This window comes from Protomyctophum parallelum (genome assembly GCF_964188405.1).
Source record: "Protomyctophum parallelum genome assembly, chromosome: 19".
NCBI lineage: Eukaryota > Metazoa > Chordata > Actinopteri > Myctophiformes > Myctophidae > Protomyctophum > Protomyctophum parallelum.
In genome coordinates this window covers 42,444,636-42,470,362 of record NC_139717.1, presented here as the reverse complement: position 1 = coordinate 42,470,362, position 25,727 = coordinate 42,444,636, and the positions used below count along the sequence as shown (strand labels likewise).

The 25,727-nt window shown below is 45.4% G+C and overlaps 1 protein-coding gene across 2 annotated transcripts; it reads right to left on the bottom strand.

The window, feature by feature from the left end:
- Window positions 1–2,025: 2,025 nt before the first annotated feature.
- lrfn5b (leucine rich repeat and fibronectin type III domain containing 5b) lies at window positions 2,026–23,162 on the bottom strand (the record flags this gene model as incomplete). 2 transcript variants are annotated; one of them, XM_083790065.1, is made up of 7 exons in its annotated part: window positions 2,026–3,270; window positions 4,113–4,413; window positions 7,204–7,552; window positions 9,985–10,159; window positions 19,223–19,553; window positions 20,287–20,435; window positions 22,749–23,162. In XM_083790065.1, the coding sequence occupies 7 exons, from the start codon at window positions 23,160–23,162 to the stop codon at window positions 2,569–2,571; spliced, it is 2,421 nt and encodes an 806-aa protein (XP_083646191.1). The 2 variants fall into 2 exon arrangements, with proteins under 2 accessions (XP_083646191.1, XP_083646192.1); XM_083790066.1 differs by lacking the exons at window positions 2,026–3,270; window positions 4,113–4,413 and having other exon boundaries at window positions 7,200–7,552; window positions 22,749–23,141.
- Window positions 23,163–25,727: the final 2,565 nt, after the last annotated feature.

Genomic DNA, 25,727 nt, shown 5'->3' with positions numbered 1-25,727 from the left:
AACCACGCTGCCTCACCTTCATCCTACCCTCCCTTTCCATATTCGTTTCAAAGACCTTCCATCTACCACCATCACGCCCTCCTCTCTCTTTACCTCCTTCCCCTCACTCTCACTCTCTCACTCTCTCTCTCTCTCTCTCTCTCTCCCCAGAAACGCATCTATTATTAACATACACCTCTGGCATCCACCAGAGACTGAATCAAGGTCTGGGCCAAGGCTCGCCGGCATTTTAATCACCCGTAATGAGCAAGAAAATAATAAATAAAGGCGCTGCAGCGACCCCAGCCTGTTTTGGGTGACGGTAATTAATTTATGTCTTGACATATTGTGAGCCTCGTCTCAACAAGTTTCCCCTTGTTTAATTCCAGGTTGTTAAATTAATCTCCCAATATGCTGCGTCTCTCAAGGTCCAGTTCAGAGGCGAGGCATACTGTGTGTAGGCGCACTGACTGTACCCAGTAAAACACAGACAAGGAAATCAATCCTGCACGACGAGACGTCTACATTCACACACAGGGGATCAGATCAGCTTGTATTCCAGAGTAGATAATGTGTATATACCATGTCATGACGTTCCCGTTATCTGAGACGTTACAGTAATTGCAGATTGCAGTTTGTTGGGGATGCTGCGTTAACCCCTTCATGTGACAGAGTGAGTCTGTGTGGTGCAGAGTCTGAGGGCAGACGAACGTTCCCGTTGAAATGGCTGCGTTTCTATAGCACCGTTTCCCCAAAGCACGTTGCAGTGTGCATTACACCGACCCATTTAACACACATTCACATGCCACCGCCAGAGGGCAACCGTGCCGGGTATACCACCTTCATTTGGGAGCAGTCAGGGGGGTTCGGTGTCTTGTTCAATGACAATTTACAATATGCAATTTAGGCAATTTAGCAGGCGCTCTTAACCCATTCTGACCTGAGATCATATTCATACGAGGTTTCCGCCGGACACACACTGGTCTGATTAACCCATTCTGACCTGAGATCAGATTAAAAAAAAATGTCAGTCGTTCTTCGATTTCTTCAAAAATAGCAGTCCTACAAGCTCGTATCGCGCCACTCGGTGGCGCGATACGAGCTTGTAGATCTGCTATTTTTAAATAGCTAAAGCACGACACGATGCTGACACCAAAATGGGTGGCCCGGTCAGAATGGGTTAATCCAGAGTGATTTACAGTAAGCAAAAACAAAAACATGGTAATACATCAAATACATAAAAAAATGACAGGATCGAGGCAGGGATGGAACCCGGGCAACCTTCCAGTTTCGCTTCCCAAACGGCTCCTCTATACCTCCTGAGCCACAGCCTAGCACGACTAGCATGTCCTCTTCTCATCACACGTTCCCTTTGTTCAGGCACATTGGCTCACACACGGCAGATACTATCAGAGGCACGCGCAGCCGCATGGGGACATGCGTGGTGTGACAGCCGAGGACAAACTAGGATGAGTATTAGGAGTGCATGTGAGGCAAATGCTGAAGTACTGGAAAAAACATACCCCCTATTTGTCACTTGTTTATTTATACTTGTAAACATCAAACAGAAACAACAGCAAAAATCAAGAGCTGACGTCCTCCGAGTACTCCCGTGATTATCTTTATCTCTTACATTGACAAGTTAAATTTACAATGGTCGTCATTGGCATGACCCGGTGTTATTTATAACAGTAGAAAATGTGAAAATGAGCAGTATAACTCGCCTTTTATTCTGGATTCCAGCCGCGCATAGCCGTTTCCTGCACCCGCCACGGCGTGCGGCGTAGTTTGTTGCTTCAAATCAGCCCGTGACAGCAATCCTATCAGTGTTGAGTTCTTATGTAATTACACGATAAAAAAATGTAATCGATTCAAACCGTAGGGCAGTATTAGGCTGAGTCGACATTGTGCCGTGAACATTGCCTCGTCGTGCTGCGTCTGGTCACGATGAAACGATTGGGTTTCCGTCTGTCTATCCCACTACATTCTGTTCCAACACCTCTGGGCGGTGAGCAACGCATCCATAATGTTCCCAAAAAACATGTCACAATCTGTCTGTGCGGGGGAGCTGGAGACAAGAATCATGTCCGAGAAGTCTACAAAGATTGTATCGCTTTAAAGTAAATGAGAATGAGATATATTCACCCCCTGCCGCTTGGCAAAGATTGACCGTTCTGTCGTTGATATAGTAAATATGTCCGACAGGGTAACTGTATTCAATACCATGTGAACACAATACAGGTGTCTTGAGATATATGTTACACAATGTAACTGTTTTCTTTTTTTTCTCTCTTTTTTACACGTACTTCCTTTATACATTGTTGTGCCTTTCATTAAGAGTTCGATCCGAAGTCGCTATATAAAGACGATTTTGATAGATTATAAGATGGAAAACAAATGACAAACATTTGCCCATAAACCCTGTATACCTGCCAATACCCCTTCTCCCTTCCCCCAGATATACTGTAAGTGAGAAACCTTTGAGGTCCCTCAATAGAGAGCTTGAAAACTCCAAAAAAGGCATAAAATCCCTGTCTCCTTTGCAATGGGCCACAAATCCAATAGAAGAGAACCAAAGAAAAATCCCAATCATAAAGTGCTCTCCAGAAGCCACTCGGACCTGGAGAGCCTGTCTCTGGCCCGGCGAATGTTTGCCGCGCCCTCCAGCTGGGGCAACTCCCCGCTCATCGACAGGCTCCGCTTGGACCGCAAGCTGGCCCCGGGCTTTGGGCGGGCCACGTAGCAGCGCTCCTTATAGGAGTCCACGTTCAGCGAGTGCCTGCGGTTCACCCTCACGCCCCCCGCGGGCACGGTCATGTACTGGCGGGGGTGCGGCCGCCGCGGGGCCCTGGGAGCCGCGGTCCATGTGGCGGTCTGTCCGGGCGCGGCCATCTCAGACCAAGCCACGCCCATCTTGACCTCGGAAGAGTTATTGCGGTTCCTGTTGTCCAGCTCGACGTCCACCTGGGCCTCGGTGCAGCGCCGGGACTCCGAGGAGGAGGAGGCGGCGGTGGAGCGCTTGGGCCTCGGGGTGCTCGGGGAGGCCGGGTGCCAGCTGTGGCTGACGGCGGAGCTGGAGACGGTGCAGTCGGGGAGCGAAGGCTTGGTGGTGCCGACCGGCGTCACCGGGAGTCGCTGCTTGGCGGGCTCCGGCGGAGGCAGGGCGACTCGCAGACGCTCCTTGTCGCTCTTCTCCGGCCGCAGCACCTGCTTGGACAGTGACTTGGGAAGGCCACAGCCCTGCAGCTGGCCCTCGCTGCTCAGAGAGCGAATGTCGCCCATCTCTAGAGCCTGGAGAATGTGTGGGAAGACGGGAGAGACAGGTGTGAGAGCGATGGACGGACGGCGCGACAGGGTGTGAAAGCAATGGACAGGTAAAGCAACTTTTAGTTGACCCTTTCAACAACAACAAGATGATCACTAAGGGGCAAGTGATGTCCACAGAAAACGTTTTACGGGCAGAGGAGTACTTTGGATATCACGTCCGGACTCCAGAGCGTTCGCACGACGGGGCGCTTACCGGTGCCCCCTTTTTGTTCGAACCTGTGAACCGTCGCTGAGCTCAAACGTTGTGTGCCGTCTGTGTTATTAGCACAAATAGGCCTAGCTGAAACAATGGTTGACTTCATGTCTTAAATAACCGGGGTTGTTGGACACAACCGGGAGGATAAAATGTGACACTGCGGTGGAGCGCTGCATGCTCCTCTCCAAAAGGTTGCACTATTTTCCGGCCAAAAACACTTGACACTGAGCTCGTTGAATGTTCCGGCGCTGGGAATACAACCACTACAGCGTGTCTTTTTTACCCTAGTTTTCTGTGGACACACGGCACGGCCCCTTAACCCATTCTGACCTGAGATCAGATTCATTCGAGGTTTCCGCCGGACACACACTGGTCTGATGAACCCATTCTGACCTGAGATCAGATTCTAAAAAAATGTCAGTCGTTCTTCGATTTTTCAAAAATAGCAGACCTACAAGCTCGTATCGCGCCACTCGGTGGCGCGATATGAGCTTGTAGATCTGCTATTTTTAAATAGCTAAAGCATAACATGATGCCGACACCAAAAATGGGTGCCCGGTCAGAATGGGTTAATGGCGGAGAGAACTTCGAAAGGACGCCGGATGCTGACCTTATCGACTTCTCCCTGGTGGCAGACGCGGTAGCGCACTATGAGGAAGATGATGAAGGCGAGCACGGAGGCCACTATGATCCCGCCGATGATGACCACGATGGTGCCGCCGAGGAACTGGGACTGCATGAAGTGGCAGCGAAGGTACTGGGGCTCCGTGGTGAAGTGGATGCAGCCCACCACCCTGGTGGCCGTCAACGAGGTCACCTGGTCGTCGTAGATGGCCAACACGCACAGGTCATACTGGGTCCCAGCGGCCAGGTTGTTGACCATGATGTTCTTACTGGTCGGGGGTATCATCCTGTAAACATACAAGACACAAAGGCTATTACATATCTGTGCTGTCGGGAAGAACCCACCTAACTCCAAAATGTTCATTTTTCCAGGAAATGGAAAAATACACATTTTTCAGGAAAATAAAGAAACCGTATATTTTTAACCCATTCTGACCTGAGATCAGATTCTATAAACGTCTTCTACATCCTGACAGTTTTCTGATAAAGCTATGTTTCTGTGTCAGTCGTTCTTCGATTTTTCAAAAATAGCAGACCTACAGGCTCTTATCGCGCCACTCGGTGGCGCGATATGAGCTTGTAGATCTGCTATTTTTAAATAGCTAAAGCACGACATGATGCTGACACCAAAATGGGTTCCCGTTCAGAATGGGTTAAAACAAAGCAACACCAGTTTCCCTGGTTGGACGTAGCGCGTGTAAGGAACACGTTATTCCGACCAGTTCCTTTCCCCTCCATCAGGCGCCACCGGCTGGCCAGGGGGAGGCAGTTTAGAGACCAGGATTACAGCATGTTTTTTGTGAGGGTACCTAGTACTACCCTAGGTGACACGGGGAGAACATGCAAACTCCACAGTATCTCCACACAGTATTTCTACAGTAGTATTTCGGCAGTATTGATACTTTGTCCTTTACGTACCGTAGGTAAGAAATGTGACTTTCACCACTGTGGAAAAAAACCCTAAAATGCCATCCCTGAGTCATGTGAGTCCTGCATGCTCCCTGACCAACCGACCAGAGTTCCCGTGATGGCCCATGGGCAAAGCGCCAGGGTAGTAATTAGACACGCTTCAACTAAAGCCCCCCTGGCCTTCCACAGCAAGTTTGTGGTTGCATTGCCCAGCGGCACTATCACTAACTCTGTTAGGTATTGCAAGGGAGTTAGATGACAGCAGAGCAGACTGAAACAAATCAGATTAAGCAGCTTAATCTTTTGTCTGGATGAAATGGCGTGACAATCGTCAGTCTCTCGCGGGGCCATTTGACACACGTTGGTATAATGATGTTTTGTGACATTTCCTTTCTGTCAGGCAGTAACCTCGTATCTCCATATATATTTTTTTTTTTACATAAAGTAGCAAAAATAGTGAAGCCACGTGTTGTAAGCTTGCTAATTTGTTTTTGTGAAAGTGAAACTGTGGTAAAGTCTAAGAGCGAGTGATTAAAGTAATTACTACATTGGATCTATTGGAACACTTTTCTCTCTTTTCTCCATTTTCTCAAAGGTGACAGTTTTGGACACACAAGGATTCCCCCCTCCACGATTTTGGTTTATTTGCTGTCAACTTCCAGTCGTCTGCTGATGATTAACCTATTCTGACCGGGCACCCATTTTGGTGTTGGCATCATGTTATGCTTTAGATATTGAAAAATAGCAGATCTACAAGCTCATATCGCGCCACCGAGTGGCGCGATACGAGCTTGTAGGTCTGCTATTTTTTGAAAAATCGAAGAACGACTGACATTTTTAGAATCTGATCTCAGGTCAGAATGGGTTAATCAGACCAGTGTGTGTCCAGTGGAAAACTCGTATGAATCTGATCTCAGGTCAGAATGAGTTAAAAGGCTTGCAACTCAGGACGCTGTGCATATTTGTTCAGGTGTGCGTGCGTGCGTGCTTGAGTGTGCCGGTCTCATCCCATCAGCTCCAAATAATATGGAGAGAAAGAAGGTGGAGTGGAAGGAATGCTGTCCACGGCAGTTTTCTCAAACAGGCCCATGTGGATCAGACTTTGACACGTCCTGTGAAATTCTGGCTTCTTGACTTATCACATCTTCTTATCACACGCGTGGGGATTGTAGGTCAAATACAGAGACATCTGTTACATCTGTTTCACAAATGCCAGTCCAGGTTGTGTTAAGTATCCCAGTTTCTTCCCAGAGGGGGTTAACCACATGAACCCTATAGTGTCACTATTTGGGGCATGCCACATTAATGCGGAAAGTTGGCACAAATAGATTTGGTGCAGAGTGAAAAAACGAGGGGGCCTCCGGTCAAAAACGTATATAGTATTTGGCCGCCATTGACCCCCATCTGAAAATATGTTGTTCTAGGGATTTTCCAAAAACAGCAGACCTACAAGCTCGCCACGCTATGAGCTTGTCTGCTATTTTTCAATAGCTAAAGTATAACATAATGCTTAAGACCAAAATGGGTTAATTCAACAGTTAACTGTAGGCCATGACTTATTTGTATTACGCCTGTAATACAAAGCATCATATGCCCACTCCGAATTTAAGATGTCTATGACTGTGACGCGTCAATGAACTTGTATAAATCTTGCCTGTACGCTGCAGCCTATACATTTTTAGAACGATGAGCTTGTTGATCGGCTATTTTCGGTCAAAACGGCTTAAATGCGTCATGCGATGCATCCACATAGCTATACAGTTTCTGAAGGATCGGTAAAAGTCTCGTATGTATACCGGCCTACATTTATAGAAAACGGCTGCTGCTCATGCCTAGATGGATCATACAACCTCAGCATGGGCCTCAGGCCGACTCAGCATGACTCACTTAACCCATTCTGACCTGAGATCAGATTCACACGAGGTTTCCACTGGACACACGCTGGTCTGACGAACCCATTCTGACCTGAGATCAGATTAAAAAAATGTCAGTCGTTCTTCGATTTTTTTCAAAAAATAGCAGACCTACAAGCTCGTATCGCGCCACTCGGTGGCGCGATATGAGCTTGTAGATCTGCTATTTTTCAATAGCTAAAGCACGACATGATGCCGACACCAAAATGGGTGCCCGGTCAGAATGGGTTAAGGCTCTCACACACTACTACCTACCTATAAACCAGTGAATCATCATAGGTGCCGTTGTACTGTATCTGGAACATGCGTATTCCGGGGATGCTCCTCTGGAAGTTGAACTTCACCAGGGCGGAGGTGGAGGTGGCCTCGGCGATCACCACCCGCTTGTCCTGGCCGGTCTTTGCGTTTCCCAGGGGCACCCCTCCTCCTCCTCCTCCGGCCTCCACGCCGCCGGTCTTGGTCACGGTGGCGATGTCCGACGACCCCGGGTCGGGCTCCTGCTCCACCAGGGTGCTGTTGGTGATGTGCGGGAGCTTGGCGATGAGCAGGTCCATCGTCTGCTGGGCCTCCCCGGCCGGATTGGACGCCACGCACGTGAAGGAGCCTGACGATTTTACAATTTAGGAATTTAGCAGACACTCTTATTATCCATAGTGACTGACTTACAATAGCAAGTAGAGCTGGGACTCGATTAAAAAAAGTAATCTAATTAATCAGAGGCTTTGTAGTTAATTAATCTAGATTAATCACATTTTAATCGCATATCAATATTCAACCCGAGAACAGCGAGAAACCTTTTTTTTTAAATGTTTTTTGGTATCCCAGTGAATCAATGAATAGTGACTACAGGATACCACTCGTTTTCAACATTTTACTGTCATTAATACTTGTTGTGGAAATAATAATAAAAAGTCACCCCATTCTGTGTTGCCTAGAACTGGAGGTCTGAAAAAAGATTTGTAACAACAGTAGTACATCTCAGTGACATCACAAAGCTGTACTTACTTCATATTGTTACTGTTTTTTGTCAGACCTCCAGTTCTAGGCAACACAAAATGGGGTGACTTTTTATTATTTCCAGTTTTCAGTACTATAGAAAAGCGCCCAGTGAGAAACGTTCCGCGGTGAAAAAAAAGGTGCGATTAATTTATCTGTAGTTAATCGCGATTAATTTTTCTGTAGTTAATTAATCTAAATTAATCGCAATTAGTCCCGGCCCTAATAGCAAGATAAATAAGTAGTGTAGTGCATCGAGGAACTAGGTAAACCATGAACTTGGCAACCTAGTCTAAACAATATGCTATCTAAATAACAATCTGTACTTTTAAACTACCAGGTAAACAATGAACCTGGCACCTGGTCTAAAAATAACGGATACTGTTACAGATCTGTAACTCCTAAAAGACCCCTGGGGGTCAACCAGACTCCCCACACCTCCCGTTGAGAACCAGTGACTTAAGTGTTGTCAGCTTACAGGCAAACTATTTTTAAATGGCTTTATATCCTACCAGGTGATTAATAATTGTATTCGCCTGTGTTATTCTAGCTGTCTGAACTGGGACTACAGTAGGTGGACCTAGCCTAGCCCCGAATCGCTACCATTAAAAGAACATGTCCTGGCGATTGAAGTGAAACTAAATGAAAATTCAGAGTGTCAGGCTAAGGTGGACCTGCAACACCAGGGAAATAATTAGAGCACCAAGGTTAAGAACAACTACTATGAACTGCATATCTCGTAATCAGCGTGCAGGCCGGTCCACTCCCACTCTCCAAACATTAATTGAGGAAGCCAAGTACTTACTGTAAGCCTTACCACTAGGCAGCCACCATTAAAGGTATATTCAGTGATTTCACTTAATTCAAATATCACTTATTTTTTTGTTTTGTTGTGATAATCCTCCCTACTATAGAGTGTGCTGGCCATATAAGGAGTTCCTCCCTGTCCCCAGTTAACCCCTGGGGGTCAAAAAACCGTAGGTTTCGTTTTTGACTCTCTATCCTGATTGGACGAAAGGCTGGGTCCCACAGCCAAAAACGAAACCTACGTTTTTTTGAGTGAAATCACTGAATATACCTTTAAATACAACTAAACAATTGATTCTGAAGACAAGTGCAGACAGCTGCAAACAGACCAGAGTCTGGGCTGCAACAATCGACTATCTTCTCAGCGATTATTGTATCAATTACTTTTTTGATCAACCGAATAATCGAGAGGCATTTCAAAAAATTAATATTTGAAAAATAGAAATATATAACAAATTGATTAACCACATGAGGTTATTTTACCGTATAATTATTTGAAAACTTACAATAGAGATCAACTCTTTAATAGTCAATTCATTTTTATAAAATTGGAACCAAATTTGTGTATGATCCATTAAATGGATGAGTTTGTTTAGATAATTGTTGCCCTCCTACCAGAGTCCTCCTTTAATAAATAATAATACATTTACACATTGTCTGCTGTTGACGTATATATACGTTTTTAAGTCCTTTTCTGCTAAGAGCAAAATTGGGTGAGTTAAATTTATAGCCTGAAGGGGTAGGAAATTATAGCTTCTTCCTACTCCTTTTGGAACACACTTTTGATCTACTGTCTATTATTGACATTGTTTTGTTTTTTAATATATTTTGTATCTACTTGTATTGTTTATTGTGACTTATTTTATTGCATGGTGTTCGAAACAAAAATAAATAAAGTTTATAATGCTTAATAATGATTTTACCGGCTCTAGCCGTCATCGTCGCCCGGCAATGCTTTGCTTCCGTGGTGGTGATGTCATCGATCATTTTCCTTCATCCAGACTATCTTTAGTGACGATCTACAGCTGTTTTGATTGGAATTGAAGCTCAGATTGAGGTTTCTCGAGAAAGATATCTAGCGTGAGCTAATCATTGTAATGTTCTCACAATGGAGGTCTGCTAGCGGGGAAACGGAAATACTTGAGTAGTAATCTCCCCCAATTCCGGCCCTGCGCAAGCTATTTACCAGTGTTAAATGGATGAGTTTGTTTAGTTAATTGTTGCCCGCCATACCAGAGTCCTTGACGGTGCTGATGAGAATGTCCAGGGTGCCATCGCTGTGCACCGCCGCCCTCGAGGAGTTGGACATGAGGCGTCCGTCAGGGGCGATCCAGTGGATGACGGGGTCTGGGTCCCCCCTGGCCTTACAGCGGAGAGTCACACTCTGGCCCTCCAGGGCTCGCAGTTCCTGCGGTCAAGATAAAGTCAGTTAGTTAGTTAGTTAGCCCATTCTGACCGGGCACCCATTTTGGTGTCAGCATCATGTCATGCTTTAGCTATTTAAAAATAGCAGATCTACAAGCTCATATCGCGCCACCGAGTGGCGCGATATGAGCTTGTAGGTCTGCTATTTTTGAAAAAAATCGAAGAACGACTGACATTTTTAGAATCTGATCTCAGGTCAGAATGGGTTCGTCAGACCAGCGTGTGTCCGGCGGAAACCTCGTATGAATCTGATCTCAGGTCAGAATGGGTTAGTTAGTTAGAGCAGGGGTTCTCGAACCTTTTCAGGACGTGGCCCCCCCCAAAATAATCAGATTTGAGGCACCTGACAAGCACTTGAAATTGTAGGAGTTGAGTTTATTTTATCTTTAAAGTCCTAAGATTGTCACTTTACAAATGTGCAGATACCCTGCATACCCATCCTGTATGTTGATTTGTTTACTATTTAAAGGACCTATAACATTTTCAAATTTGTTGGTGTTTTTTGAGCTCCCGTGTGTATTTTTCGATCCCCACAAATATGCAATTTTGAACAATCAGGATTTCTCATCATATAGGGGCTTTTATGGAAATTGCTTTCAGGAACAGCTCAACTGATTTGGTTGTATTTGTGATGTCATCAATGTCACCCTACTTTGTATAATTCCTCCCTCTCTTCAGTCTTCAGTTCCAAATTTGATTTTTTACACTTTGTTTACAATGTCCGCCATTGTTGATTTTCCAAGCTGGCATGGAATGGAAACAAGCCTATGTTTATCTACTGTAGCATCAGTATTATAATGACTCGAATATTAAATAAGTTGCATATGAGCACCACCTCAGTCAGGACATTGTGGTACTGCAGATAAAATACACTGCCGTAGATGTAGGTCAATTGAAGCCTATTTCTTGATACAACGCTTACCGCCATTGCCGTTGATTAATGGCAATTGCGCTTTTATAGTGCATTCGATCGATCAAGCCATAATGCTACTTACGTTAGCCGGTTACCTAGCTATGTATGTTGTCCCAGATGGGATTTTTGGTCAAAACAAAGTTCCTTTGACGGCACAGAGACGACGATGTGGAGCTCTCCAGTGCCCCGGTTTGGATTCATATTGTAAACAAGGCCTGTCCAGGCTCCGTTTAGCTTCTTAGGTTATGTTCACTTCCGGTAGACTGGAAATGTGGATTTTCAAAATAAGAGCTCAAATGGGAAAAATATATATCAGAGTGGCAGGGGTGGCTGGTATAAACCGTATAAATGGGCAAGGGGTGCTGAGCCCCCCCCCCCCTATCCTATGGAGTAAAGATGAGAAATTATTATTCAAATGTTTTAGAATAGATACTTTTATATTCTGGTATAATCTTACCAACCCCAAACAACCTAAAGATCTGGGGGAAAGAAGAGGATCCGTCCTGTATAAGCAGTGTGGAGCATCCCTCTGTACACTGAATCACATCTTAACCCATTCTGACCGGGCACCCATTTTGGTGTCGGCATCATGTTATGCTTTAGCTATTGAAAAATAGCAGATCTACAAGCTCATATCGCGCCACCGAGTGGCGCGATACGAGCTTGTAGGTCTGCTATTTTTGTAAAATCGAAGAGCGACTGACATTTTTTAGAATCTGATCTCAGGTCAGAATGGGTTTAATCAGACCAGTGTGTGTCCCGTGGAAACCTTGTATGAATCTGATCTCAGGTCAGAATGGGTTAACGGGATGTCCCAAAGCACTAGGAGAAGGCCGATACAGGTGGAGACACGATAAGGTCCTTGCAGAAGTTGCCAAAATGGACGGAACTGCAGAGGGCCACGGCCAACAAACATCAGGCACCACCACCACCAGAAGTCGTCCAATTCCAAAAGCAAGGAGATAAGGCTCCTAAGGCAAGGAAACCACCTTCCATTTTACACAGAGCTTCTGACTGGGAGATGCAAGTGGACCTGAAAAAGAAGCTTGCTTTTCCAGAAGAGGTGGCTGTGACTTCTCTCAGACCAGACATGATCCTATACTATCCAGGACCACAAAAACCATCTTGCTAGCAGAACTAACAGTGCCCTGGGAGGACAGACTATAGGCATCTCTCACCAATTGAAGAAAGCCAAGTACCAGGATTTGATTGATGAGGCTCTTATCAAAGGATGGCACGCATCCCTATTCCCCCATTGAAGTTGGCTGCCGTGGTTTCCCAGCAACACCAGTGCGCTATACTTCTTGCAGAAGATCGGGTTGGATCCCAAGCAACTGAAGAAAGCGCACTGGGGAGATAACCACTGTATAGCCGAGACCACATCAAGATGGATGTGGCTGAAGAGAGCCCACAGTTGGAACCCTGCAGGATCCTATAGCCCCACTGACAACCAGTCAAGAAGCAGAAGGTATGCGGCCAGGTTCAGACCTGGCTCAGGGAGCAGGACGCCCCTGCCATGCATAGTCCCGAGTCCAGCTGCAGGGAGCGGCAGGGAGACGTCCCTGAACGCGGGCCCCACCATCCGGAGATGTTCTGGGATGAAAGGGGCCCATTCTGACCTGAGATCAGATTCATACGAGGTTTTCCACTGTACACACACTGGTCTGATGAACCCATTCTGACCCGAGATCAGATTCTAAAAATGTCAGTCGTTCTTCGATTTTTCAAAAAATAGCAGACCTACAAGCTCGTATCGCGCCACTCGGTGGCGCGATATGAGCTTGTAGATCTGCTATTTTTCAATAGATAAAGCATAAAATGATGCCAACACCAAAATGGGTGCCCGGTCAGAATGGGTTAAGGAAGGATGGCTCCCAGCTGATGACCCTGACAGCTGGTACTCGCAATGCTCAGATCATCCATCCACCGAGGATTATACCAAAGAGGAGGAACTTGCAACACCTGTAAGTATAGCTCTAGCAGATTCTGCTTGTAGCAAAGCATCTTCAATGTTTACTTCACCTATTCTAAAGCAGCAACAGCATCAAATAGTTACAAGAAAAACACAAAATGGCCTGATTTCTTACAGCCCAAAAGGCTTCCATTGGCTTTCATTGCGTTGAATGATTGACAGCTGCCAAGATACGCCTGCTTGGTTTACTTGCCATTGGGGCTAAAATCTCTCAGCCCCAGAGCCAATAGTAGGGCTGTGCTCAGCCCTAATGCCCGCCTCAGACCGTGAGGTCATTGGCTTTTGACCAATCACAGCACCTGCTCGTGTGTGGTTGTTTATGATGTGAAAGACTGGCGGGTGGAAGTATTTTAAATTAAATAAGTTTATTATTTACTTTATAATCTGTTTTGTCCTGTGTCCGTGGAGGGGAAAATTAAGTTAAGAGACTGAGCATATTGTCCATTTGCTATATAACAAAAGGAAAATAAACAAAATACGTTTGTTTTGTGAGTTTGAAATTCTTGCTTGGGGCAGACAGCTGACCGCACACCGGACCCACAGAAAGGTATTGTGGTCTGCTTCATTCATCTCACAAAGTTAAGAAACATAATCGCTGGTTTAATCACATTGAAAGTGGCTCGAGCTCTCATTGAGTTGGGAAGAGAGAGAGAGAGAGAGAGGCTGTGTTTGTGTGCGTGTGTTAGTGTTGTTTCGGTGCTGCGTGTGTGCGCACGTGCGTGCATGTGTGTGTGCCTTGCAAGTTGCTTGCATCTTTATTCCATTTTGGTCGGTGCCATGTGTGTGTGTGTGTGTGTGTGTGTGTGCATGCGTACTGTCATTATTAATGACAGTAAGAGCAGCTATCTGTACATAGGCCTGTAGTAGTGTTATTGCTGTACGTTGATATCTGGAATATGATGCTATTGCTGCAGGTTGAACTAGTAGCATATAGTATAATGGATGTCTTATGGATGTCCCCCCACCCAAAATCACTGCCAGCCGCCGTGATGATTGAGGCTCAAACCATTAGAAATAAGGACAAGGACATAGACAATATGATATTAAATATGATAAACTTAAAAAATTCATGCTATAGCTGCTTTAAGTGAGGAAACAATGTATCATCTGGGGACCCCCCCTGGGGGTCCAGACCCACATGTTGAGAGTAACCTAGAGGGACAAATCCACTCCAATTGTACGATGTTCCAAATCGAGAAAAGGTTGTTTTTTTCAAAGCGGGGCATATTTGACAATATGAAAATTCCTTAGGACTAACTGCATCTCCTGTCAATAGGGCTGTCCCTGACTAAGGATTTTATAGTCGACTGATAGATGAATACATTTGCTGTTAGTCGACTAATAGTCGACTGAGCAAAAAAAAAAAAATTGTATATAAAAATACAATATTTACAAAAATATTGTATTATTCCACTAGGTCTGTGGGGGACATAAACACATTTGAACATTCTGACTGTTCAAATCTCCAATGTGCATGTGGAGTGTGTCTGCCTGTGTGGCAATGTGCCACTGCCTGTGACTTGAATCGCACAGTGCGATTCTTTTTTTTTTTGTGAACAACTGAGAGGCTTGTCATTGAGCACAGCAGGTGAGATTGAGATTCTGGAGTCTATCAGGCCAGCGCACTGTGCGATTCAAGTCACAGGCAGTGGCACATTGCCACACAGGCAGACACACTCCACATCCACATTGGAGATTTGAACAGTCAGAATGTTCAAATGTGTTTATGTCCCCCACAGACCTAGTGGAATAATACAATATTTTTGTATATTTTTGTATTTTTATATACAATTTTTTGGGGCAATTCTTTTGCTCAGTCGACTAAGAGGTGGTCAGTCGACTGAGACCCGTTCCGATCGATTGGTTGGACCATAACAATCTCACATAAATGCATCGCATTACAACAGTTTTATACAGTACAGTACAATATCAATAGATTTTGTTGGCAGTGGAGCCAAATGTAAGCCATTCATTGTGTGCTGTGAGCAACAAAAGAACAACAACTGTTCGTTCACAATCACATGCACTGCATTATATTTACAGTCCAATGAATAGTCTTTTGTGAAAATATCAGTGCAGCCAAATGTAACCAGGTGTGAAAAATCGAAACAAAAACAGCGTAATTAATCTAAAATACGATAAAAATCGCATTCATGTAACAAGGTATTTAGGAATTCTTAACAAATTCTACTGAGACATGGCCTGTTTGCCCAGGTTAAAGTTAAGGAAAGTCAATGTATGAATTTCACATGACTCTAAGGTCTGGCGGGCCATCAATAATACATTTCAGGGAGGAAGGCGCCGCGGGCCATATAAAATCTGCCCTCGTGTCACGATTGGCCCCCGGGCCAGACTTATAGGCATGTCTGGTTTAATTGGAAATTGACTTTAACCCATTCTGACCTGAGATCAGATTCATACGAGGTTTCCGCCGGACACACACTGGTCCTGATGAACCCATTCTGACCTGAGATCAGATTCTAAAAATGTCAGTCGTTCTTCGATTTTTCAAAAAATAGCAGACCTACAAGCTCGTATCGCGCCACTCGGTGGCGCGATATGAGCTTGTAGATCTGCTATTTTTCAATAGCTAAAGCATAACATGATGCTAACACCAAAATGGGTGCCCGGTCAGAATGGGTTAATTGGAAATTGACTTTAATATCTTATATCGTTACTGTCCGTAAATCTCCATTTAGACCTAGAGGACATGATTCTACGAAATGTCTTCAAAATCAGGTTCTCAAACTTTTTCATGTCAAGGACCTCAAATATTTGGCCCGCCGGAGACCCCCATCTGAAGATATGTTGTTTCAGAGACCCCCAGAAGCAAATATTTGAGTTTGCTGTGAAAGAGTATGTATTCAAACTGAAGAAATTTGCACATGTTTTCACGATTTTTCAAAAATAGCAGATCTACAAGCAGCAGGGGCGTGCACAGATAGACACTAGGTGGTGCTAGAGCACCTGCCCTTTTTCTCTCTGGACAGCAAAGTCCCTTTAGAATGTTAATTCTTTTGGTACAGTGTACAGTATGTGGCCAATTCTGGATTAAAAGATGCTAATATATAATTTGAATCCCCAAAATCTATAAATCTCACACACTAGGCAGTTCCACGCGCCGCACAAGGTGCCCTTTTTTCTCATGAGCACCTGCCCCTCAAAATGCCTGTGCACAGTGCACACCACTGTCTACAAGCTATCTATGAGCTTGTAGATCTCCTATTTTTCTAATGTGACACACAGATGCATCCTCGGGTCTTTTTGTGTTGTTTTTTTTCCCACTGTAAATGAACGCCCTACTTGATCATAAATAATACAGCATCACATAAAAGCATCAAAAGTAGCAGATTCACAAGCTGGAAAAGAGGCGTGTTTTTCGAGCTTGTACTTTTGCTGAATTTGAATCCTGAAAAGGAACAGTTTGGGATATATGAGGTTTTCCCCCCGGGCCGAGACGATGATGGGTGTACTGACAGTAGCCTGGTTAATAAACCAGACTAATATCGCACGGATCCGCGGGATATTAGTCTGGGGAGGCTCAGCTTGGATTTCATTTCCAGGGAAACATTTTCTCTTTGACGCAATTGGTCAGAGCTACTGTCAGTCAAAGGTCTCAAGCATTGAACGTCACTGTACCAAAGCCCGCCCATATTGCATACCGTGTCCCTATTGGAGGCCACATTCTCTGGAGTAGGAAATGGGCGTAAAATTGAGCCTCTCCAGACCGAAATCCGCCGGTAGGCAATTTTTTTTTGCCAACGGCTGATTTGGTCTGGTTTATTAACCAGGCTATACTGACAGTACTGTACACGTATTTGGCCAAATACAGTTGTGTTAGAACGTGCAAAGAACTGCAGTGAAGTTAGACATAGTGCCGTGGGCATGATTCTTGCTGGGGGCAAGTCAATCTCAATGACTGAGCTACTATAATTAAAGCCTTAATATTTCTAAATTGTTGGGCTTTTAACCCATTCTGACCTGAGATCAGATTCTAAAAATGTCTATTACATCCTGACAGTTCCATTATTAAACCATTCTGACCTGAGATCAGATTCTAAAAGTCTCTTCGATTTTTCAAAAATAGCAGACCTACAAGCTCGTATCGCGCCACTCGGTGGCGCGATATGAGCTTGTAGATCTGCTATTTTTCAATAGCTAAAGCACAACATGATGCCGACACCAAAATGGGTGCCCGGTCAGAATGGGTTAAAGCAGCACTGGTTGATATGAGTGTATAATCAGCCATTGATCATAATAACGATAATCACAATTACCGAGATTATGAAGGCGTGATAATCAAACGTGACAGAATTTTTGGGGCGAGTATATATGCAATGGCCTTAATGGAAATTAATTCTCATGATTATCCGTCGGAGGCCTTCTGAATGTAAATGAGACAATATCGCTGTGATTATTTAGCAAGGATTTGGGTTAATTTCATTTCATTTGGATGCTGCAGCACTGAGTTAAATCACCATAAGATCCCACTGTGTGGCAAGAATTCATGATCCGTCATACAATTACCAGCGTTTCACCCACAACGGGCATTTATACTATTCTGTACATGTGTATGTCCACAATGTGATTAAATGAGTTAATCCAACATGGTGGGGTTTTGTGCCATACAAAGAATGTTACAAAAATGGTCATAATAATAAAGCAGTGGGTTTTCAACCTTTTTCACATCGAGGTCATTATTATTGTCTCCACCAGGCCGAAGGCATGGCGAGAGAGTATGTTTTGCACTCCGTCCGTGTGTGTGTGTGTGTGTGTGTGTGTGTGTGTGTGTGTGTGTGTGTGTGTGTGTGTGTGTGTGTGTGTGTGTGTGTGTGTGTGTCCGTCCGTCTGTTACCAGCAAATCTCCGGCACCGTTAATCCGGTCGATGCCAAACTTTGCACACACACTGACCACCTGCCCTGGTGGAGACCTGTGCCCCGAGGGGCACTTTTTCTAATTAACCCATTCTGACCTGAGATCAGATTCATACGAGGTTTCCGCCGGACACACACTGGTCTGATGAACCCATTCTGACCTGAGATCAGATTCTAAAAATGTCAGTCGTTCTTCGATTTTTTTCAAAAATAGCAGACCTACAAGCTCGTATCGCGCCACTCGGTGGCGCGATATGAGCTTGTAGATCTGCTATTTTTCAATAGATAAAGCATAACATGATGCCGACACCAAAATGGGTGCCCGGTCAGAATGGGTTAATTCTGCATTTGAGCCCCAGACCACCATTTGATGAGATTTAGCCTCTCAGATCCAAAACTTGTATTTTAGTTATCATTGGATATCAATTCCATTCATGCTGTATCGATGTGGTTTCATAGCAGAAATAACAGGCAACCGTTGATCAAAAAATAACAATTCTTCTACATCTAATTGTATAGACTTCCTGTAAATTAATTAGGCTAATCAGATGTTTACCAATAATTTAACTCTTGAGAGATCAAGATCTATAAGGGCCCATTTGGTTACCAACTCTCCATAATTTAGCTGGGGACCACCTGAAGGCTGCAACCCCCCTCAAGGACAACTGGTGGTCCCCGGACCACTGGTTGAGAACCACTGGTAACCAGACAAGAGAGTGGGCTGGGTTTTCTCCAAAACCCAGAGGCTAAGCATCCGCAGTCTGATCAGCAAGCCGCATAGCCTCACTCTGTGCCAGCCCACGCACGGCGGCGCCGAGGTCACACCTGGGCCCGGGAAGCAAGACGAATTATTTGCCAACCCGAACCACCGCAGTGGATTCACTGTAAATGCCCTCAGGCTGGTGTTGTAATGTGCCTCTTAGGAGAACAAGCCGGGCCCAGTAAGTCCTTCGCTCTTTCAGCTCTCAGGCTATTAAGCGCGACAGCAGGCCTATAAGGCCTAGTCATTTCACATTAAGTTGCATTCCTTAAATTCAGTTATTTACATGAACTGTTATATATCGCTGCTGAAACCTGGCAGAAGCCTCTTATCTCTCTATTTACTATGGTATTTCCAATTGTGTGTGTGTGTGTGTGCGTGTGTGCGTGCGTGCGTCAACGGACATTCCGTGCTGATACGGATCCAGACATACATACACAAACACAAAGCTGTGCCCGGAGCGGCTATATAGCACCGCTCAACAAATTGCGAGTACATTTCCCTGCACCAACTGGAATCTGAATACCTGGGAGTGGCGGGTGATGAGTGGCGGCTCGCACAGGAACTCCTCCTCGGACACGGTCCAGAAGTAGCGCCCGGCCAGGTGCTGCGGCGACGCGCACGTCTCCAGGTCGTCCTCGCGCCGCAGCCGGCGCAGCCACAGCAGCTCGCAGTTGCAGCGCAGCGGGTTCCCGCCGAAGCTCAGCGCGAACGACGTGGGCCCCATGCTGCCCGACGTGGCCAGCACGCCCGCCCGCTGGAACACGGGGTCCGGCGGCAGCTTCTGGAGCTTGTTGGAGGTGACGTCCAGCCGCTTGAGCTTCTGCAGGCCGGAGAAGGTGCCCTCCGGGATGTAGCTTGATGGATTGATTGATCGATTAAATACTTTTATTTAGACGGAAATGTGAAAACGGCAACAGAGTACAGTCAAACACTTGGTCTAAAAAAGGATAGTACCCAAAAGAAATTCAATTCATAAACATGACATGAAAAAGAACTAAAAAATTCAATGTCATGGTAAATTTATATAGCGCCTTTATCCAAAGCACTTTACATAGATTGTGCATTACATTCACCCATTCATACACCGATTGCGGCGGAAGCCATGCAAGGTACCAACCAGCACATCGGGAGCAATTTGGGGTTCAGTGTCTTTGCCCAAGGACACTTCGACATGTAGACAGGAGGAGCCGGGATTTGAACCGCCGACCCATGGATCATTGGACGACCTGCTCTACCTCTTGAGCCACAGTCGCCCTTATCCCTTATATCTTGCACCACCCCTTACGCCTTATCCCTAAACTGAACTTGTCGATGTAGAATGGCTAGGTGAACTATTTTTAAATGTTTTAAAATAGTAAAGAATGGCAAATAAGTTTAAGCGAGATAGGGAAGTGGAAGGGAAAAAAAGAAAAGGGCTATAGGGGGGGGGGGGTGGCCTGTCTAAGGGAGAAGTGATTATTTCCTCTCCCTTTGGCCTGCCGAGAGGTGGAGATTATCAGGCCTGTTTTAAAGGAATAAAGCCCAGTGATCAGCATTTTTTTTCAGGGAAGGGGTCAGGTCAGGGCATTCCACACTTGTGTGGCTCACCTGAGCATGTTGTGGTCCAGGTTGAGCGTGTGGAGGCTGGGCATCCTCTGGATGGCCACCCACGGCGCGCTCTCCAGGTTGTTGTACGAGAGGTCGAGCTCCTCCAGCGCCGTCAGGTCGTTGAACGCCCCCACGTGGATGTGGGTCAGCTGATGGTTCAAGGGTCAAAGGTGGTACTTTATTGTCACGTCTTGTGTGTACAGGTGCTTAAAACCCATTCTGACCTGAGATCAGATTCTAGAAGTGTCTTCGATTTTTCAAAAATAGCAGACCTACAAGCTCGTATCGCGCCACTCGGTGGCGCGATATGAGCTTGTAGATCTGCTGTTTTTCAATAGCTAAAGCATAACATGATGCCGACACCAAAATGGGTGCCCGGTCAGAATGGGATAATAAGAGTAAAACTTATTTCGTTTTGGTTTCCTTCAGACAATACAACGGCATATAGATAATAACAGTAAACAGTAAATAAATACGTAAAAGGATTTAAACAAAGGAAAGAGTGCAAAAAAGAGAGCAAGGAGAGAATAAAATGGAGCGTCATCGAATGTACATCATCGAATGTAAAAATCTATATTGTATACCGGCAGCATTTGTCTTTTCTTTTTTTTTTCCCTGGTAGCTGCTTCCTAAGCAAACAACTTCACAGTGTAATCTACAACAGATTAGTATAACGTTCAAACAACTTCACAGTGTATTATATGTACTGGAACGGAGCGATCAAAATCGGCCAGATGGGGCTACAAAACCATCTGTGAATGTGCGTAGCGTAGTAGTATAATATGTATAGTTTCATTATATAGATATTCCACTGTTACTTTCTTAGCTTACGCATGTTTCATGATAAATGCTTTCATGTGATGTAATTCCCATGCTTTTTGTTCTTGCTTAATGTAAGTCGCTCTGGATTAAGAGCGTCTGCTAAATGCCTAAATTGTAAATTGTAAATTGTAATGTGGAGAAGAGGACCATACGATGCAGTTCAACAATAATGCGAAAGCCTGTGTAAAGAAATGGAAAACTGTTATCTAACCACATACTTCAAAGACACGAATATTCTAGTATATTCTATGTACAACAGAGAGAGGGGGGGGGGGGGGGGCTCGCGTTTTCCTTTGTCCTGGTTCACTACATCCCAGAGCCAAATTAATTACTTTTACTCCACTACAATTATTTGAAAACTTTTAGTTACTAGTTACTTTGGCGATATTAGAAAGCATACATTTACCACTTCAACCCTATAGATTTCGGGCCATTTAAAAATGGAACGCATTGTGAGCTTGTAGGTCGGCTATTTTCAAAACGATTTTGTACATATTTTGAACTTGTGAAATGGCGACATTCTGCAATATGAGTATTTTTACTTTTACTTTTGTACTTTTACTTGAAGCCATTTGGAATACGGGACTTCTACTTGTAACGTACATCTACCTTGCAGTATTGATACTTTTACTTAAGTACAACATTTGAGTATACTATTTCCACCACTGCCCTGGTCTCGTTCTTGACATTTGGTTCATCAAGATTCAAGGTTACTGGCCCAGGCCGTAGCGTAACGGTCTGGGCACCGGACTGGTGATCCAGTCGCGGTGTGCCGCAGGTTCGACTCCCGAACCCGACACGGCCTTTACCGCATGTCATCCCCCCATCTCTCTCCCGTTTCCTGTCAGCCTACTATCTGTCCCTTAAAAAATCAATAAAAAGGCATAAGCCGCAAAAAAAAAAAAAAAAAAAAGATTCAAGGTTACTTTATTTCGTCTCCCGAGGGAGAGATTTGTCTTGCATACAAGTTACACAACGACCCGCACTTTAGCATACATAATACAGTACACTACAATACAAGACAATAGACAATCTAAATACTGTATTCTGCCGAACATAAGACGACTCTGATTATAAGACGACCCCTATTTTTCAAGACTTATATTCAGCACAATAGAGCACCGAAGTCTGACGTCACTTTCAGTAGAGGGCGTCAGTCCCCAGGTTCATGTATTTGTTTAGTTGCATTGTAATCCCCATTGAGGCGATTTGACATCGCCTCATATAACAACTGTGTTTGAAAAATAAACATGTCACCCCGGCCGCTTCACTCATATGGATATGAAGAATCAACTGACTGAGAGAAAACGCTAATGTTACTGCTACTGAATTAGTTACATTTTCGCTAGAAGCAGACTGTATCATATATGAGTGACTGACTGTTGCAAACGATACAGAGACACCTCCCTGACAATAACGCCGAGACAGCTTGTTTATGTTTGGACCACAACGCTTATAGTAGACGATATTAAGATCACCCCATGTTATTCTCCATAGAGAAATCACTTCCGCGAACCAGGGGAATGGTCGGGATGAGCGAGTTACGTCAGGACTTCGGTGCTCTATAGGGTAACACACACGCCAACATACCTAGTGCAAAAAAAAGAGAACAGCACCTTTAGCACCACCCTGTACTGTACCTGGTTGTTGTTGAGGATGAGGTGGTGCAGCTTGGACATGCCGCTGAAGGTGTCGTTGGTGATGCGCGCCAGCCGGTTGCTGTCCAGGTGGAGCGCCCGGAGGTTCTCCAGGTCCTTGAAGGCGTGCGGCGAGATGGAGCCGATGGTGTTCCGCGACAGGGTCAGGTCCACCAGCCTGGTCATGTTGGCGAAGTCCTTGCGCTTGATGCTGGTCACAAAGTTGTCGCCGAGGCGCATCTCCACCGTGTGGCGGTCGATGTTCGGGGGCACGAAGAGCAGCCCCTTCTTGTCGCACAGGGTCGCCAGGTTGGGGTTGAGCATCTGGCAGACGCAGCGCTTGGGGCAGACCTGGACCTTGTGGGCCTTCGCGGCCACGCCGACGACCATCAGACACACCAAGAAGATTGACTCCATGCCCATGGTGTCTTCTGGGTCAGGCCAATACACCTAAAAAAAGAATCAGTGGAAAGAGACAGACAGACAGAGAGACAGAGACAGACAGAGAGAGAGAGAGAGAAAGAGAGAGAGAGACAGAGAGAGAAATGTCATTTGCAAAGCATTTTCATTTGCGACGAGATTTGTTTTGTACTTTTTGTAGTCTGTAGGCTGACAGTTCTCATCACAATACTGCACCGAGGGTTATGTTTTGTAAAGCTAAAGATGACAGCTTTGGCACCGTCACAACTAAGAGTCTCAGTGAATCCGAAATCTATAGAAGGCAACATTTGAGCAAACCACAAAGGACTACATTAGAATAATGGGATACTTGCATACTTGGAAATAACAACGCCGAGAACGAGGCCTGTGTGTTTTCGTGCACATTATTACCTTTTAGGCCCCCATTTTGCCGATGCTATTATTCCTGTTTTGCGTTTTTGATATGATAATAATGCCGGTCCTTTTATGTTCATATCGACGGTGGGAGGGGTTGATTGGGCGCCGCTGCCTCCTCAGCGAGGATGTGCTATGCCTGGCTATTGATTTTCTCTCAGCTCTCTCTGCTCCCACTCTTACTTATGACACAACCGAGATGGGGGATAAGAAGTGATCCATTTGATGAATCCCGAGTCCTTGTCAGGGGGATATAGCGCGTCATGAAACTAAGAGAGCGGAGCGCAACTCCGCAGGTGAGCCATGCAACGCAGCCAGCGGGATCCCATTCGGCATTATTAGCCCGTTATCTTGTCCGCGATGAAATTCCATTTAATTCTGTCCAACGGGTGTTCCATTACTGCATGCGGGGTGGAACGAAGGCCGATCCAATCAAACGTGGAGGAAGAACAGGAGACCCCAATCCTCATGCAGCTACAGTAGGAATATCAAAGGCTAACCTTTAAATACAGAGCAGGATGGCTGATTTATGATTATAGCTTGCTGTGGTTCGTCGGTGGTAATGCTCCTGTGGATCATCCTGTGGTCTTCGGAGGCATATAAGTACATGAAGCCTTGCCTCAGCAAAGAGCCCGGCCAACGTAAAGCTGCACTATAAGGGCTCTGATGCGGATCTTATCCCATTCTGACCTGAGATCAGATTCATACGAGGTTTCCGCCGGACACACACTGGTCCTGATGAACCCATTCTGACCTGAGATCAGATTCTAAAAATGTCAGTCGTTCTTCGATTAAAAAAAAATTAGCAGACCTACAAGCTCGTATCGCGCCACTCGGTGGCGCGATATGAGCTTGTAGATCTGCTATTTTTAAATAGCTAAAGCATAACATGATGCTGACACCAAAATGGGTGCCCCGGTCAGAATGGGTTATACTGTACAGCATATACCGTTGCTGTCGGGAAAGAAGTTTCATATTACCGCGCAGCGTCACACAAAAGCATCGAATAAGTAGCAGATAGCTCAAAACGCAAGTAACAGTTTTGGACATGTGAGGTTTCCACCTGACGGGGACGATAATGACCCTGACATGGTTTGGACGAGGAAGATGTAAAACGAAAACGAAGGGTACCGTCTCAGACGTCACGCAACATGACGGACAAGCTGCCACGAGGGGTCTGGCTTTCGACGTTAAAATGAAGCAACGCCCCCCGGGTCACATCTGCCCTATGGTGTCTCGAGACAGACTGTTGACTCACGCAAATTCAAAGGAAAAGAGGGCGCTGTTTTTCCTTAATTTTTTGCCGATGGGTTCTCAGATTGACAAAAAAAAACGTAGATGACTTTTAGATGGCTGAAATGTGACTGAAACTAAATGGAATTTTGTTCAAAAGACTATGACTAATACGACTAAATCAAAGATTGCTGTCAAAATCAACACTGGCCTTAAGGAGGTCGTCCCAAAAAAAATGGCCCCGTAATAGGAAAGAGCGGCGTGATACTGGAGAGAAGAGCACAATGTGTCTGAGACGTTGCCATGAATACCGCTGATCAAGCAAAGCACTGATGCATCTTTGTCTGTCCTGACCCATTTCTGTGCCCTGCTTTTGGCTACTGCTGTTGGATTTTTAATCAGAGAAGGCAGCGGCAGGAAGATCTCAGGAGTGAAGCGGATGGGGAGTCGGCGAGAGGGACGGAATTGAAATGCAGCGTCATGGAGAATCACGAGCACTGCTTGAGGATGACACTGCTCGAAGATGGCAGCACATGGCAGGACCTCTGCATCACGCAATGCCATGCATGCTGGGTGACAAGAGCGTGTGACTGTGTGCCTATGGGAGGAATGAATATGCATGTGCGTGCGTGCACACACACACACACACACACACACACACACACACACACACACACACACACACACTGTATGCAGTCCCTAAACTCAAGGGAGGAAGTAGTGGAAAGCCAAAGTGTGTGCGTGCGTTGCGTGTCTGGGGTTGTGTGTGTGTGTGTGCGCGTGTCTGTGGTTGTGTGAATGTATGCCAGCCACCTCCTGCTTTGCTCTGAATGGCACAAGCCTCTGGGTGTGCAATGAGGCGGAGAGGACCTGCTATACTTCCCAGCTCGAATGGCGCTCAAGACATGATATTGA